This window comes from Zalophus californianus, chromosome 8, assembly GCF_009762305.2.
Source record: "Zalophus californianus isolate mZalCal1 chromosome 8, mZalCal1.pri.v2, whole genome shotgun sequence".
Taxonomy (NCBI): Eukaryota; Metazoa; Chordata; class Mammalia; order Carnivora; family Otariidae; genus Zalophus; species Zalophus californianus.
In genome coordinates this window covers 26,553,278-26,572,007 of record NC_045602.1, presented here as the reverse complement: position 1 = coordinate 26,572,007, position 18,730 = coordinate 26,553,278, and the positions used below count along the sequence as shown (strand labels likewise).

Below are 18,730 nucleotides of genomic sequence, written 5' to 3'. Positions count from 1 at the left end.
ATAAAATAATCCATGATTCTCACACTTCATCACAGTTAACAATTTATGATTTCGACAAAGCAAAACAAAATAAGTTAGAAATTGCCTGTTACACATCTAACAATACTGTATTTTATAATCTAGAGTCTATCATGTTTTGGTAAAATTATATAATATAAACTCAAATTGTTTACACAACTTTGAAAAGATATCAAATCCCATATTGCACATGGAATTCCATATATTTTATATTTTGTAATATATTTGATATATTTTGTTAATGAGAGATTAAAAAGTCAACTAATGAAAAGGTGACGAAAAAGATAAGTTCCATCATTATGTCAGTATTTGGGTTCTTGGTGTTTTTTGTTTGTTTTATTATGTCAGTATTTGATTAAATGTAAGAAAGAAAACTGGGATTCCTTCATTTCATGTTACCAAAGGATTTGGTATTCATTTAAGTAAAATAAAACACTTTGAGGACCACGGACTCTTTATAAATGTACTGAAATTTTTTAATGAGAAAAACTATAAAAAATGAATAATTAAAAATTTCAAATTATGCTAGATAGAATATGTTCTAAAATGTCTGACAAAAAATTCTGCTTTCCTTTTGCAAGACATAAATCAAGAGGACCTCAAAGAAAAATGTAGCAATTAAGTTTGGAAAAGCTATAAAAGAGACTTTTACTTTTGAAATGGACATTTTTTTCCTTTCCTAAAATGTATACCATTATTCAAGAAGCATATGTTTATACATTTCACTGAAGAAAATACTATACTTTTAATAATGTGACAGATCTGCTCCATCGAGTGGTTCTCTTATTGTAAAGATGATGTCTATCACACTGCAGTCAACTATAAAATCAAAAATAGCAAAATTCAAATTTAGAGAAACACGTTTTCTATAGGAAGCCTATTTAAACCTTATGACATTTAGAAGGTTCTCAACAGCCCCAAATACATTTTACAAAAATATAGCTTCATCAGTTTCATGTAATGTGAACAAACCCACTATTCTCTAACATTTAGAGTAAATGATTGAACAGTCAATGCACAGTTGGATTACTAAATAAATTGGAAGTCAGTAAGTCAGTATTCCTCATAAAAATAAATTAATTTACAGTACATCATGGTCTTGGTTGTCCAATTCTATTGTTAGTTCCATATCTACTTGGCATATTTGTAAAACCAGTCCTGAATCCTTGGGTTGCTCCAATTCCTGGAACTCCAAGTCCTTGATTAAGCATGCTACTATAAGGTGTGTGTCCATGATTAAGACCCAAACCATAAGGTCTTGTTTGGGTGTTTAGCAGAATAACTGGGTTCACATTTTTCCCAGGGGTGTTAAATGAAAATTCTGGAGGTGGACTACTAGGTTTAGCTGGAGTCGATGTGACAGGGTTTGAATCATCAGTACCCTTTAAAGGAGGCATTGGAATTATGTGATGATCTGAAAAGTTTAGGACATTGGCTGCAACAGGCCCAGACAGTAAGGCAGGTCTAATCCAATCATCCTTGAAAATCTGAACAGTCAAGGTAGACACTAGAGTGTACAGCCTGTTGGTCACATGAGCAAGAACCATTTGTTCGTTTGCATCTCGTCGAATTCTTACATGAACTGATCCAGCCTAAAATGGGCAAAATCATAGGAAAGAGATCCTTAAAATTATACCACTGAAAATTCCATTAGAAATAAACATTTATGATTTGGCTGTAACTGTACTTGGTATTTTTCTTTATTTTTAATTTTTTAAAAAAGATTTTATTTATTTATTTGAGAGAGAGAGCGAGCAAGCGAGCACGAGTGGGGTGAGGGGCAGAGGGAGAAGCAGACTCCCTGCCAAGGAAGGAGCCCGATGCAGGGATCGATCCAGGGACGTGGGATCATGACCCAAGCTAAAGGCAGACACCTAACCGACTGAGCCACCCAGGCACCCCTTGATATTTTCTTTGAAACAAGAGAAAGTATGTCTCGATATTTCTTAAAGATTATTCAGTAGTGATTATCAATGTGAAGAGCTAATGAAGTTCTTTATGACTCTTTAAATAAAATGTAACTTTTTAAAATATATAAAAAAGAGAAATACATAAAGGAGGAAGACAGGCATGTTATAACCTAAGGCAGAATAAAAAGTATATAGAAAATGCAGTGGAAGGATAGAAAAGGTAGCTACTAATTCAAATTGAGGAAGACTTCAAAAGAAGATGGCATTTGATCTAGGGTTGATGGTTAAATGTAATTTCAAAAGGTGGAGACAGGCATTCTAAGCTGAGGGAAGAGCAATTAAAATGCATGGCATATATGGATAAGAATAAGCAATATTACTAGAATAAAAAAGTACAAATATGTCAGGGGGCAGAAAAAGAATGAAAGAGAAAAACAAGAAAGAAGGAAAGAGGAAAGAAAGAATATAGAAGGAAAGAAAGATAAGCAGGCAGTAAGGTTAAACGAAAGGTTAGCAGAGGACTCTAAAAATCATCATGAGTTTGAATAGCAAGAATCAAGCAGAAGTAAAATAATCGAAGTTCAGAAAAATTATAGGTATGAATGACTGGTAATTAGGTAGGAAATGATTGCAAGTCTGGGTTAGAAATGAAGATGGCTGAGACAGGACAAATATAGTGGGATCAGAGAGGGACAGATGGATTGATAATATCCCATGGGTTAGCTGTGCGGGGACTTGATACCCAACTGGATGTAGTGGATGAGGGAAATGGACCGACTAATCCAAGATGATCTCAAGGTTTCTAGCCTGGGTTACTATGAAGATAGAGAACCCCAGGCATTACAATGATGGCTAGAAGTCTCTTTAGTGAAAAGACATTTATCATACATTATGTTTTTATTTTTACATATATTTTTAAGATTTTATTTATTTATTTGAGAGAGAGAGAGAAAGCATGAGCAGGAGGGAAGGGTAGAGGGAGAAGCAGACTTCCCGCTGAGCAGGGAGCCTGATGTGAGGCTTGATCACAGGACCCTGGGATCATGACCCGAGCCGAAGGCAGATGTTTAACCAACTGAGCCACTCAGGTGCCCTCATTATGTTTTTAAAGTAGATAATAAAACGGTAGGTACAACAATGATCCTATTTTGTTTAAAACACACAGAGACAGAAAAATAGCCAAGAGTAATAGCACTTATCTCTAGAGGGTAGAATTATTGAAGGTTTTTATTCTCTTCTCTTTGACTTAGTTGTAAGTTTTAATTTTTCTAAGAATCAGGTACTATTTGCATAATAATAAAACTTAAGAAGTAAAAACATATAGTAAATAAAGTTAAATAAAATGCCCAGCAGACAGGCAACTGGGTGGCTCAGTCAGTTAAGTGTCCAACTCTTGGTTTTGGCTCAGGTCATGATCTCAGGGCCATGAAATCAAACCCCGAATCAGGCTCTATGCCGAGCGTGGAAACTGCTTAGGATTCTCTCCTTCTCCCTCTGTCCCTCCCCTCCCCACTTTCTCTTAAAAAAAAAAAAATCCAGCAGATATGTAATGTTGATTTCTAGATAAACTCAGATTTTCAAACGAGAAAAAATTATAACAAAGAATAAACTGCACATAAATTTGCCAAGTAGTTGGTTTAGTTGCAATGTGTCTGAATCTATGACTTTAGCAGTAGTGAGTTACTGTCAATCATAAGATGGAGAAAATATAATGCCTGAAGTTGACTTCTAGTCTATTATTTTTATGTAAGAAGCCATGTCTAGAAATGAAGTCATCTTTGATTTCTCCCTTTTCTTGGCCACTACCATCTCACAATCATCACTAGACAAAACTATAAAAGACACTGTAACCTCTTTCAGTCAGCTATGGAAATTAAAGCAATTAAAATAAGTAAAAACCATTTCTGTGCAGGAGCTTGAACAAAGTCCGCTGTGACTTTGGTGTTCGCATTAATTTATGGCTTTTGTGACAACTATTCTCGGCAGCTCAAAAGCTTGTTTTATTTTGTCCTTGGTCTTAATTAGGCACTACATGGGTGCAGGGTTAGATGGCCATGTTCTGAACAGCTGGGTGACCGCATTCTTTGTGTTTATAAGACACCCAACTAAAGAAACACTTATCTACTATTTTATTAAGATTAGTAAAATTAAAAGAATAATTGAAAATGAACGACATTCGGGGGTGCGTGGGTGGTGCAGTTAGTTGAGCGTCTGATTCTTGGTTTTGGATCAGGTTGTAATCTCAGAATTGTGAGAGTGAGCCCCGTGTTGGGGCTACTACCTCTCTCTCAAATAAATAAATAAATCTTTAAAAAAATGAACTACATTCCTGAAGGAATGTAAACTGGTATAGCCATTTCTGGAAAGTGACTGGCTATATCAAAAGCTATAAAAAATGTGTATTTCCCTTTTTTAGAAAAGATTTTCTTTTTAAGTAATCTCTACACCCAAACTGGGGCTTGCACCCACAACCCCGAGATCAAGAGTCTCATGCTATACCGACTGAGCCAGCCAGGCACCCCAATATGAATAATCTTTGACTCACAAAAACAACTTCTAAAAATTAATCTTAAGGAATAATCACAAGTTTGTGCAAAGATTATTCCACAAAAATGTTCATCCCAGCTTTTTTTTAATTTAAAAATTTTTTTAAAGATTTTATTTATTTATTTGAAAGAGAGAGACACAGCAAGAGAGAGAACACAAGCAGGGGGAGTGGGACAGGGAGAAGCAGACTTCCCGCTGAGCAGGGAGCCCAAGGCGGGGCTTGATCCTGGGATCATGACCTGAGCCGAAGGCAGACGCTTAATGACTGAGCCACCCAGGCACCCCATCCCAGCAATTTTTGCATGGGAAAAATGGAATACCACTTTGTCCATTGGGGACTGATTAAATAAATGATGGCATATTCATATAACGTAAAATTGCAGCCACTAAAAATTATGTTGGGATTCCTGAAAGATAGCAGTGGTAGCGGCACTTTTTTGAAATGCCCCAAATATCTCCAGAAAAACAGAGAAACTAAGATATTAAGTCCAAAAACCTATGGACAACATCTATAAAAAAACTAGATAACATGGTTCCCTAAGGAACCCTAATCACAAGGTGTAAGACCTGCAAGGTATCAGCATCTGTGGAGGAGGAAGTGACAGGATATCCAACTGACCTAAAAACCTCAAAGCAACTAACCTGTACTTAACGGAAATCTAGGACAGCAAATTTGAGAAAGGCAGCTGGGAAACTGGGAGGGGTTCTACACGTTTCAATAGAGGATGAGTACACTGAGTCTGCAATAAGAAGAGCTGGAGCAGCCTAAGCCCTGTGAGCCCCCCAAAGTAACCAAGCAAAGCTTCCTTCCATTATAAATCACCATGTTAAGAACAATTGTGTCTCAGTCTATGAACCCAAATTGAGCAACACAGCAGAAACAAAAGATAAAGAATCCAAACTAAGCAACACAGTAGAAACAAAAGATAAAGAAGTGCAAATACAAATGGGAGGAAAAGAACCAGGAGAAAGAAAATATTTTCACTTCACAGACTCATCAGAAGAGGGAGCTTTAGAACCATAAATTCAAACACACTACCCTAAACCACTCCTTATTTTAAAGTTCAGCCATCAGAAAGGATGAATACCTACCATTTACATCGACATGGATGGAACTGGAGGGTACTATGCTAAGTGAAATAAGTCAGTCGGAGAAAGACAATCATCATATGGTTTCACTCATACGTGGAACATAAGAAGTAGCTCAGAGGATCACAGGGGAAGGGAGGGAAAACTGAACAGGAAGAAATCAGAGAGGGAGACAAACCATGAGAGACTCTTGACTCTGGGAACCAAACTGAGGGTTACAGAAGGGAGGTGGGTGGGGGGATGGGGTAACTGGGTGATGGACATTGAGGAGGGCATGTGTGGTGATGAGCACTGGGTGTTATATGCAACTGAGGAATCACTGAACACTACATCTGAAACTAATGATGTAGCATATATTGGCTAATTGAATTTAAATAAAAAAATAAAGTTCAGGAATAAAATTTTGCGTAAAAAGGAGCCAAGAGAAAAGAACTGAATCCAAATCGCACACAGTTATTATAAGAAAAAAAGAGAACAGATTATAAAAGATTGCCAGAAAGATTTACCTACAAAACGAGTAAGAACTATAACCTAGTTTTTCAGAACAAGCTGAAAGACATGAAATGAGAACAACATAAATCAGCATTAGAAGACCTCAGAAATGAGGGTGCCTGGGTGGCTCAGTCAGTTAAGCATAGAACTCTTGATTTCAGTTCAGGTCTTGATCTCAGGGTCGTGAGTTCAAGCCCTGCATTGGGCTCCACTCTGAGCGTGGTGTCTACTTAAAAAAAAAATAAAGAAAACCTCAGAAATGAGATGACAGTGAGAAATACAAGAAAAAACAATCACTTCAGAAATGAAGACCAAACTAGAAGGAATACAAAAGCAAATAAACATACAGGTCTCCTATAAGAGAAATAAAAGGTGAAGGAGAAGGAAAGTTTTAAAAATCAAAGGAAATGAAGAGTAAGAAACTCAAAGAAAAGTAACAAATATGAAAGAAAGGCAAAGATCCAACATGCTTATAATAGGCGTTCCCAGAGAAGACAGTAAAAGAAAGAGAACAAAATAAATATTAATAATTAAAGAAAACTTCCCTGAAAGTTAAAAATTTTTTTTTTGAAATAAAATTATTGAAAGGATATATTGCATACCTGGAGTAACTGACCCAGAAAGACCAACACCAAGACATAGTCTAGTGAAATTACAGACTTAAAAAAAAAAACAAAAAAATCTTTGGGCATTTAGGCAAAATCAAGTCACATTTAAGAGAAAAAAAAAACAAAAAACTGACCAGAACAGTAATATTTAGTGACATAGAAAAACTGTTCATGATATATTATGTGAAAAGAGCAAATTATAAACAGCATGATCTCATTTTCTAAGGAGAGTAAATATATGAGTATAAATAAGAAAATGTCATGGCAGGTTTCTCTACATGAAAGGATTACGGTGATTAAAAAAAGTTTTTTCTGAGTACTTTTCTGTGTTTTCCTCATCATTCCTGACACAGGAATGAAACCATGCCATAACAGTCTCTCTGGTAATAGGTCCAAAGTGGATTTGTGAAAATTAATAAAAGGAAACATCACTAAAACGTGAGTTGGGAGGCCAAAAGGGAGGGCCTTTGAGGCCCTACTGCCCCTAGTCAACTGCACACTCAATAGGAAGAGAGGTCGAGTCCATACTACTTTAGCTACTACTTTATTACATCAGCAGGAGAAAGGAGACTTTCCTTCTTCCCCCACAACAGCCCAGCCAAGAGAGACTGTCACAGCTCAGCAATGAGAGCCACTACACTTGAACTCCCAGTTTCTTCCACTGGATTTTTCAGTTATAACAGTCCTTTCCACTTCCTCCTTTCCTTTATAAAAGAGCATTCCCCTCTTTTGTTCTCCAGACTTGCCTATGGTTTTGCTGTAGCTTGCTTGTCCCAAATTGCAATTCTCTGCTATTCCCAAATAAACCCATTTTTGCTAGTAAAATGACTGGTTTTATTTTTCAAGCTAATATAAAAAATATGGAATTTTATGCTGAAGCAAGTTGTGTTATTGTAACTCTTTAACATACTCAGCGAAATCTCCAAAAGCAGAACTGCAATTAAAAAAAAAATTGTACTATTTACTTTTTGGATATTTTCTTTCTTTTTTTTTTTTTTTTAAAGATTTTATTTATTTATTGACAGAGATACAGTGAGAGAGGGAACACAAGCAGGGGAGGTGGGAGAGGGAGAAGCAGGCATCCCATGGAGCAGGGAGCCCGATGCAGGGCTCGATCCCAGGACCCTGGGATCATAACCTGAGCCGAAGGCAGATATTTAACGACTGAGCCACCCAGGTGCCCCATACTTTTTGGATATTTTCATATTCAGAAAATGTGTGACTATATATTTGTCTTATCTGGACAACCCAGTATTAAGATCATTAACAGCAGTTTGAAAGAAAAAAAAAAAAAGAAAGAAAAATATCCTTCAATTAATCTCAATTAAGTTACTGAATCCATCTAAATTTTAGACTCTACTGAACAGAAATGGTAATCAAAGACTCTATAAAAAATTTAAAGAAATGCTTTTTTTTAGTTTTAAAAATTATAAACTATGTTGTAAATTATCTAAATTAATATGGAAAACATACCAATGAGCCAAAACCTAGGGTCCAAAAATGCTCATTTCGAACTTCTAAAACTCCATCCAGGGTAGATACCTAATCAAAAACAAAGAAATAGGGTTTGTATTTGACATATCCAACACAGTCACATTAGGGACTTGATCTAAGCGTAGAAATGACATGGCCAAACCCTGCCATTAGGACACTCATTAGCCAAGAGAAGTCCCAGACCACTCAAGACATCATTTCTACTTGTTTGGTAGTGAGCCAAGACCTTGTATTGTTTCTTGTCTGGCCCAATCCCTTCAGAATCAGGTCTTTACCACCTACCCCCAGCACCACCTTGTTCAGCAGTGTATAGTTCTTCTTATTTTGTCAATATGTCATATATTTATATCCAGCACTTGTGGTATTAAGATTTTTCTCCCTTTTGGGGGGTCTCCTCTATCATTGCTTTCTCTGTATTCCCTTTTACCAAGTTTCTGCACAACACAGGCTGTTATTTGAGTGTGGGCCAAAAGGAAATTCCAAGACCAGATATATCATGTATGGCCCACTGGTACAATGACACAGGCTTCCTAGCTGAGAAAGCAGCCAGCTATATTGGTAAAAGCGTCCTCTGTGATACCAACAACCAATAGTTTGAAATACTCTCAAAATCCAAATAATTTGATTATCTATTCCTTCATTGGTAAAGAGGTGAATATTTATAAAATACAAAATCTAAATTCACAGATCAATATGTTACATGGTGAAGCAATCAATCAATATGTAAGTGGCCTTTGACTTAATCAAAATCCTTGGTTTGAATACAGATTCATAAAAACCATAGCATTTCCATAGCTAGTAGTATGGTTTCTAGACCATGACCTTGCCTTCCACATTTACTTCAAGCTTCCAGACTGAGCAATTCCTCAAATTTTTGTACTTCTGTCACTGTGTTGTATCTCCTACTGTATTATAAACACCACAAACTCTCCTAAAATAAAATCTAGGTAGGGCTGAATAAAATATTACTTGTACCCACTCTTTCCAACCTCTAATTATAAATTAAAATTATTTTATTTACTATTCCACCTTACCTCTCTGATAAGTTTGTCCAACTGACCAATAACATGGGGTGGTGTTGTCTGGAGAAAAAATAAAATAAAATATGAATAACCCAAGAAGATAAAAAAATTTTTTTTTTTGCATAGTGGTCCTAACACTAACAGATTGGCTTATACCAGACTTGGCTTTGCAGAACATGTGCCCTATCATGATTTAGGGAAGAGAGGTTTCAGTTGGCTCCACTAGTGGGGCAATACCAAGAATCAGCCCATACTTACTTTTCATCTCACAAAGCAGCATTATCTCTAGACCCAAAGAACCCTTGAAGAATCAAACAACCAACTAAAAATCTTCTGTATATGGCATAGCACTATACAATTATTATCTCACTGGTATTACTGCTTCTGGAGCTGGAGCTAGTACCCCTAAGTTTTAGAAAAGGCATGAGGGTAAGATAGAAGGAAAAGCAGTGTTTACAAACACATTCATCCCTGGGAAGCTACCTTTGTATTCAGGTGCTTGTCTACAGGTGTTATCCTACTGTTGAAATACATAGTAATTTGTCATTTTTAATTTTAAGTTTGAAATTTAAAAGTCTCACTAATTCAAGGACAGGAAATAAGAAAACAATTCACAACCAGATTACAAAATAGACAAAGCACATTTATTGGGGGAAAATCAATATGCAAAAAAATTTCTAATTAACACTTTTCACTTGAAACATTAAAAGCAAGATATTTTTAGCTTATGATTTTGTCTTATATTATAAATATGGGAAGATCTGTGCCTATTTTATGGAACAACAGAATTTCATCTGCTTCTTACTATATACAGACTTCAGAGATTACTGTTTGACTTCATTTCTGATGGGAACTTCCAGTAGCTAAAAATTTCACAATCTGGTAGAAGAGTACATATAATTTTATAATCTGGTAGAAAACCATGGCTAATATGAAGCATGTGCATTGGAAGAAGACCCTTACCTGTAGTAATACTTTGCCACTGTACACGCTCATGGGATACATAGTGCCAAACGTCATCAGAGCAATGGCTATGGCAGAAGCAGTGTCTACAGCAAAAAAATTACTAAAAGGAAAAAACAATTCTAAATCTTAAATGTATGCCTCACTGGGCTACTTGCAATTCAATCTTCCAAAAAATTAATTATCTAAAGCAACAGGACTGTTCTATCAATACTGGCCACTACTGGTAACGGGAGTGTCTCCAAAAAAAAAAAAAAAACAAAAAACAACCAACCAAAAAAAACCAACAAAACATTTTCAGAATCCTTTCTTGCCAAAGTTTAGTGGAAAATGATAATTTTTTTAAGCAGTATGTGAAATAATTATGTTAAGATGGTAAAGAAAAAAATGTGAATATTTTCCCACTATGTATTCTCAATCTACTTGCCAGGTAGAAAGATTTCACATATATTCACTTGTTGCAACAAATAAAAACCTTCAACTAGTAATTTCCGATACAGAGAAGACCAATGTACTTCATCAGTGATTCTGGAAATTTTCCTGTAAACACCTTTCCAATTATTACTGCTAAGAATTTTTGAAATTCCCTAGGAATTACACAATGTGAGATTCCACAGGAGTTCATTAGAGGAACATTGGTCACTAAAGTGCAACACTCATCAGCAGTTCAGGCTGTTCTATTAAGAAGACAGACCAAAATGCTCATGTTTACAAGCTGTTTATGCCTCTTTTTTTATACTTTTTCCCCACATGCTGAGAACAGAAACATGAGGTAAGACATGGTCCCTACCTTTGAAATAGCAGGAGATACCCATATAAAGAAAATAAAGCAATTTGGGAACAAAGGAGAATTCCTACAGGGTATCATGGATGCATAGAGGAGTGAGCGACAAGCCTCCTGAGGAAGGGATAATCCAGAAGGGCTCAATATAAAAAGGTGACATCTGAGCTGACTCTTCCAAGATGAGTGAGCCAATGGGAGGAAGATATCACAGTCAGGGAAAGCAGCATGCGCAAGGGCATGAAAGTCCTGATACAGCACTGAAACCATGAGCAGGTAAGGACACAAGGCTGGATGGCCAGTAAGGGTGGCAGGGGCTTTATCATGCTAACAACTTTTATTTTGTTAAATAGGCAAAGAGGAAGATTTTGAAACAGGAAAATATTATGGTCAGACTTGCAATTCTGAATGATGACGCTAGTAGCAAAATGGAAGGTAACTAGAGATGTGTGAGAATGATTGAAGACCAGAAGACTATTCTAATTAGACCAAGGAAATGATAAGGCCTCAATATCGGCAGCAGCAAGGGGAATGGGAAGGAGGAGACACAAATTAAAAAGAAAGATGCAATGAGACTAGCTGACAAGACTGTTATTTACAATAGTCAAGACATGGAAACAACCAAAGTATCCACTGACAGATGAAGTGATAAAAAGTGTGAGATACACACACCCACAGACATACACACACTGGAATATTATTCAGCCAAAACAGGAAGGAAAGCATGCCATTTACAATAACATGATAGAGAAAGATGAATACTCTTATGAGCTCCCTTACATGTGCCATCTAAAAATCAAAACTCATAAGAAACAGAACAGTTTGGTGGCTGTCAGATGCAGGGGGTGAGGAGGGGGAAGAAATGGGTGAAGTTGGTCAAAAGATATAAACTTGCAGTTATGAGATACATAAGTTCTGAGGATGCAGTGCACAGCATGGTGACTATAAAAACTTAAAAAACAAACACAATACTAGGTGACCAATTAGAACTGGCTTTGGGAGGGGCAAGAGGGGAAGAGGGAAAAGTAGGTTATTTAAGAATGCACTGGAGCTCCTAAAAAAAATTAAACACTGAATTATCCTATAATCCAGCAATTCTACTTCTGGGTATATGCTCACAAGAATTGAAAGCAGGGACTCACACAGATACTTGTACACCCATGTTCACAGCAGCACTATTCACAATGGCCAAAAGATGGAAACAATCCAAATACCCATCAATGGATAAGTCAGCAAAATGTGTTGTATATGTACAATGGAATATTATTCAACCTTAAAAAGAAAATTCTGACATGTATTACAACATGGATGAATCTTGAAAATATTATGCTTAGTGAAATAAACCAGGCACAAAAGGACAAATATTGTCTGATTTCGTTTATAGGAAGTTCTTCATCAAATTCATAGAGACAGAAAGTATAAGAGTGGTTGCCAGGGGCTGGGGCAAGGCAGAGGGGGAGACGCTATTTAATGGGTACTGAGTTTCAGGCAGGGAAGATAAAAAAAGTTCTGGAGGTGGACGATGGTGATAGTTACACAATGATGTGAAGTTACTTAATGTCACTGAACATGTGCTCAAAATTGGTTAAAATTTTAGTTTTATGTTATGTATGTTTTAACACAATTCCAAAAAACAGTGCAACAGAATAGATGGTAGTAGTATTCCCTGAGATGGGAAATACAAGAACAAACAGCTTTGGGGATGGGGAAAATAGGTTCAGCTGTTGTAGTAAACAGAAGTCAGTAAGATACGCCTTTTGGAATTCAACAGACATCTGACTAGAAATAAAGGTGTGGGAAACCCAGAGGTGGTAAATAAAAACAAGTAATTGAATGTAACCTTCCAGGAGAGTATGCAAAAGAGGAAAAAGAATAATTAAGGACAGATCTTAGTAAACACTAATGTTTAAAGGGTAGATAGTGAAAGAATCGTATGTCATAAAACGCTAAGCTTAAAGCAGCTATAAAGTATATTTCCTAAAAGGTTTGTCTTTTAAAAACTTGTTTCACACCTACTTCCTCTTCCTTCTCTCAGCAACAGTAGCCATGGCTTCTCTCTTTTACTGACATCTCTGTTTCACTCCCCAGGTCAGCAGTAGGGAATTTACAGTTTTCCAGTCTGAATTATAGACTATGACAAAAAATACGTATTGAATCCAACCCCCTTAATTTTTCAGATGAAGACACTTAAGGATAAGACTTGACCAAAGTTACACAGGCCATAAGCAAACATGCTCTAAGCTTAATCCTTATCCATCCCACAGATGGGATGGATTTAAAAGTCAGGCCCCCCAAAATGGAAACCACTTGACAGCAATAAAAAATACTTACTTAATTTCAATTAGCATATATGTAATACAAAGAGCAAATGCTCCAGCAAGATCAATCAAAACAAATGGATTCATTCGGGGAAGGAAGATACTGCTAAGTCCTGGAATAATTCCACACAAGCTATGAAGAAACAAAGAGTATTCATTAGCAGAACTCAATGTAATATTGGTGAAAATCTTATAAAAGATAACTTTTATTTTTTTTTAATTTTTTAATTTTTAAAAGAATTTTTATTTATTTATTTGACAGAGAGAGAGAGTACAAGCAGGCAGAGTAGCAGGTAGAGAGGGAGAAGCAGGCTCCCAGCTGAGCAAGGAGCCAGATGTGGGGCTCGATCCCAGGACCCTGGGAACATGACCTGAGCCAAAGGCAGTCGCTTAACCAAGTGAGCCACCCAGGTACCCCGATAACTTGTTATTTTAGCATCATATGTCTTCTATAGAAAGCAAAGAGGATTTGGAAACAAAGCTCTCTCACTCATAAAGGTCTCTTATATCATCAGTTAAAAGTAAGAAAAAGTAAAAGGAGAAGTCTGATCTGTAAGACTCATGTAGTAACTTCAGCAATGAATACTGTAAGTTCCCATGACAGATGGATTTCTTGTGCATCCCTCTGAAATTATGTGTATCATAAAACCCCATACATAAGATCTTACCTTCGACTAAGATCTGCAACATGCTCTTGAAGCCAACTCGTACTAGCAGCTTTAAGAAGAAAACACTTAAATTACTTATATAGAAAAATAAAGCACTACCAGAAATACTTGATTTCCTTAATTAAAAAAAATAAGTTTGGCAATGACTGTATCACATTTTACAAAATGACATGCTATTCAAATCTAGACATTTTCCCTCTTTTATGCCTTCAAGATAATAAAGGAAAAGCAGTTTCAACTATTTATATTGCTGACCTGAAGGAATTAGTGAGCTTACATATGCCACTGTTACTATTAATTTTAAGTTTTAAAGGCTCTTTAAATGTAAAGCAGAACTTCCTAACCAGTGTGCTGAGAATGGGTTATGGGCAAACCAATTAATCCCTTCAGCTCTCAGAAAGGACAAGTGGGGATCTGGCTACATGCAGACTCTGCCAGTTACTGTCTCTGAACCAGTAGTCTCCAGGCTCAAGCATCCTCTTACACTGATCTCAAGGTTACAGAAATATTCACTTTTTAATGTGTAACATGATGTAAAAAAGATTGGCAAGCTTTATACAAAAGCCATATAGTAGAGCAGTTAAGAGCAGACTCTGATGCCAGAATACCTGCTTTAAAACCCAGCTCTACCTTAGCTAGATGTGTCGCCTGGGGCAAGTGATTTTATATCTCAGTGCCTCGGCATAAAATAGGAATAATAAAATTATTTACCTCATATGGTTTAGGGAGAATTAAATGGGTTAATCTACATAAAGAATTTAGCACAGTGCCTGGCAGACAGAAAGTGCTCAGAATTATTTTCCACTCAAATTTCAACTAATGTCACAAATATTAATGCTTCTGGGAACTTTAATATCCAGCTAATGAAAATACAAACTAGATAACCTTTCTGGAAATAAGTCTGGCACAATATACATCAATGACTTAAAAAATATTATATTTCCAACCCATTTACAATTCTTCTCTGGGAATTTATCCTAAAAAAGACTCAGATGCATACAAAAATACTTGATATAAAAAAGCAGATTGTAGAAGGAAGGGAAAAGGAAACTTGTATCTTTCTGATCATTTCTTAAACATACCTTCTTAAAATTTCTAGAGTGAACATTATACTATTTTAACAATTTATAATTTTTTTCAAAATAATTCTGGACATTGCAAATACCACTATTTAATTTTCTAGTTCATGCAGGAATTCTTAAACTCTAATTCATATAAATACAACTCATGCTTCATAATATTCATGAAGTTGTTTAAATTTGAATGGGCAATTCAGAGAGCTTTCTTCTCTTGACTGTCCTAGTGTTCAAGTCAGTGAGACCTAAAAAGACCCTCTCCTATCTTTGCTTCAAAGTGTGGGTCTGTGCACACAGTCCACTTTTGTTTTTATCTCACTTCTCCAAAAATTAGTGATTAACACTTTGTGAGTTAGTGGGATTCCAGAACATGGAAATGACTGACAAATGACAATAATTTTGACCACTGAAGTGAAATATCAGTCTGAATTTTTAAAGACTTGAAAATAAATGAGTACTTCAAAACATATATGCTACTTTACAAATATATGCCCATCCACCACTGACAGAGAGAAGTTCCTGGGAACTTATCTAACAGAATATAATTATTTGCAAAGAGCACATGAACTATTTGAAGTATACTGATGCTTCTAAAATGCTTGCAATACACTTTTTGTAGGTAGGTTATACATCTAAAATTCCATTCATGTTATTTGGCAAATGTAATTTTTCATCATATATAATTTAATATGTAAGTCAGTTCTGTTTTTAAGTAATATGTTATTTTAAAGCCTGAAATAATTAGATTTTGTTTTATAATTCTCTACTTAGAGAAGACCTGAGAACCTCTAGGATAGTTCTCTCTTCTCTTCAGAATAAGCTTTCTCGTTGATTTATGAGTTAATGAAATAAACACAAGACTTGTTTTTATGAGAGATTAACTGGATTTTTTATTAATGGTAAATAAAAATCGTACCTTCAGAGACATAAGCAAAAGGTTTATTCTGAATAGAAAGCATCGTGAACAAGTTGAAGGAAAGAGCCACAAAAGTACCAACTAATAATCTTCCCCTAGAAAGAATAATAACATTCACCATTATATTTTTCTTGGTAATACCAATATGCAGTTTCAGCATGCAGACAAAGAGATGGGAAGGCAGAGTGGTCTGCTTCAGTGGTTTGGGATTTGCAGAGCCACACTCTGAACTTGCTTTCGGGCTCCATAATCCATTGCCTGTCTACTGCTCCATCTTACATAGGACCAAAACTGACTTTTAGCATTAATAGTATCTTCTTACAGGTATCTGCTGTTATAAATCCATACAAATGTAATAGTGTTTGGTTTATAGGATACTAGACAGGTCAGAATATCCTGAATTAAACTGATCAAAATAGGTAAAGTCCATATACTTGGCAGCTATACGTAGTAGATAATAACAATTCTATCTTTTCTAAAAGTGCTAAAAGATTTTGGGCATCTAATTTTAACTTATAGGTGATCAATGGGGCTAGTTTAGTGTGTTGACTAAGGCCTGGAAATAATGAGGGACCTAAAGCCAGAGTACAGATATAAATACTGTGTAATATAAAAACATACGGGCTTGGGAATAGTTAAGGGTGAGAAGTTGTCTTGGGATTTGGGAATTTTGTTTGTGAAATATCAGTGAAATGTATATTGCCACACTCTGAACTCTGACATTGGGCAAAGTAACCATTATTCCTAATATACCACTTAATAACTGGGAATCAAATATAATAGTAAATTATATGTTATGTCAAAAGCAAAATCTCACGTGTGTATCTCAGGCTGCTCCAAAAAGCGTTCTGCACTAAAAGAAAGAAATAATGTACTAAATTAGTTCTATAAATTATGAAATTAAAAAGCCTTATTAAATACAGAATTAATTCAATAAGTGAACAAAATCTTTTTTTAAATTAATTAAATAATTTCTGTATCCAAAATGGGGCTCAAACTCAAGATCCCAAGATCAAGAGTTGCATGCTCTTCTGAGTGAGCCAGGTGTCCTGAACAAAATCTTTTAATATGCTATCCAACTGTTGATTATTAACAGTGATCAGGCAAGGAGACTTACAAATTATCCTTAATATGTAATACCAATCTTCTCTACAAAACCTGTTTCAATGGGTTTGTAACTCAGCATTAAAACATGTCTGATGGAAGCCCTTTCTTTCATACCTGCCCAGGATTTAGTAGCATCAAAATAAAGTAATAAAAGAAGGGAGAAAAGTCTGAAATATGAGGAAGCCATACAATTAAAACTCTAGCACCATTCATCTGGATTTCATCTTCAAACCAATTCAGTGTCTCAATGGATTCTTTCATGTCCCCGAAGGTGGAAGAGCTAGAATTTACAATGACATGAACATTGTAGACAAATGTACCTTTCTTTTAATATAAAGAGAGCTCCCAACTGTGCCAAGACTGTGGAGGCAAATACAGCTAAGACTTCTAATCTTTCAAATCTGAAATCAGAAAATTAGATCAGCACAATTCATAAACCAGTATCTCCAGAACACATTTTCATTCATTTATTTACTCACTCAATTTTCTTTTTTTTTTTTAAAGATTTTATTTATTTATTTGACAGAGACACAGCAAGAGAGGGAACACAAGCAGGGGGACTGAGAGAGGGAGAAGCAAGCCTCCTGCAGAGCAGGGACCCTGATGCAGGGCTTGATCCCAGGACCCTGAGGTCATGACCTGAGCCAAAGGCAGACGCTTAACGACTGAGCCACCCAGGCGCCCCATTTACTCACTCAATTTTCATATGTGCCTACCATAAGCCAAACACTGTTCAGACAGACTACAGATTTTCTAGAATGAAAATAAAGAACATCACAGATTAAGAAAAAGAGTGCCTATCTGTACAACATCTATTCCAGGACCCACTTATGGCTCTTATTTTTCTAGAAATAATTGTTACCATAATAACAGCTAACACTTGATTGACCCATCTTGTGTTAGACATTGGTCTAGGTGCTTAACATATTATCTTTTTTAAAGATTTTATTTACTTGAGAGAGAGAGAGAGAGAGCATGAGCAGAGGGAGGGGTAGTAGGAGAGAGTGTGGAGTGTGAGGTGGGGCTTGATCCCAGGTCCCATGACCTGAGCCTAAATCAGATGCTTAACCGACTTAGCCACAAAGGCGCCCCTATATTATCTATTCAAAACTTCCCAACACCTTAGGAAGGTTACTTTATCCACTTTTTAAAAAAAGAATAGATAAGGAACTTGACACACAAAAAGGAAAAGTAACTGTTTAGAGTCATATAGCTAGCAAGTGGAGGAGTCAGGTTTCCAAACTTAGGCACTCTAGCTCCAGAGTTCATGATTTTGACCACTTATTATACTGTCTCTCACTGCTACACATAATTGTAGTTAATAATGTGTATGTCTTATAATCCCAAACTGTCAGCTGAAGGCCAGGGCTCTAGCCTTATTCATCTTAGTTTTTCCCACAACACATAATTTAATGGCATTCAATATTTGTGGTATGTATAAATGCTTGAAATTTCTCAAGGAATTACATATCTTCAGAAAAGATAATAAAATAATTGAGGATGCTCATCACATTGCTGTTTATAAAGGGAAAAAAAGGTTGGAATCAACAACAGAACATATTATTAAAAATATAACAGAAATTGGGGTGCCTGGGTGGTGCAGTCAGTAAGCCTCCAACTCTTGGTTTTGGCTCAGGTCATGATCTCATGGGTTGTAAGACTGAGCTCTGCATTGGGCTCTGTGCTCAGTGCAGAGTCAGCTGTAAATTCTCTCCCTCTAC

At 36.0% G+C, this 18,730-nt stretch overlaps 1 protein-coding gene across 4 annotated transcripts in view; it reads right to left on the bottom strand.

The window, feature by feature from the left end:
* Positions 1–206: 206 nt before the first annotated feature.
* The window catches only part of SLC30A6 (solute carrier family 30 member 6), a 37,910-nt gene continuing 19,386 nt past the window's right edge, over positions 207–18,730 (bottom strand). For all 4 annotated transcript variants that reach the window (XM_027622234.1, XM_027622237.1, XM_027622235.1 and 1 more), the window contains 9 exons: positions 17,330–17,410; positions 16,720–16,755; positions 15,903–15,997; positions 13,911–13,959; positions 13,256–13,375; positions 10,144–10,246; positions 9,193–9,240; positions 8,138–8,206; positions 207–1,610 (listed from right to left, as the gene is read on the bottom strand). In XM_027622234.1, the coding sequence (XP_027478035.1) occupies positions 1,110–1,610; positions 8,138–8,206; positions 9,193–9,240; positions 10,144–10,246; positions 13,256–13,375; positions 13,911–13,959; positions 15,903–15,997; positions 16,720–16,755; positions 17,330–17,410 (1,102 nt within the window). In that variant the 3' untranslated portion in view covers positions 207–1,109. The remainder of the gene's footprint in view (positions 1,611–8,137; positions 8,207–9,192; positions 9,241–10,143; positions 10,247–13,255; positions 13,376–13,910; positions 13,960–15,902; positions 15,998–16,719; positions 16,756–17,329; positions 17,411–18,730) is intronic.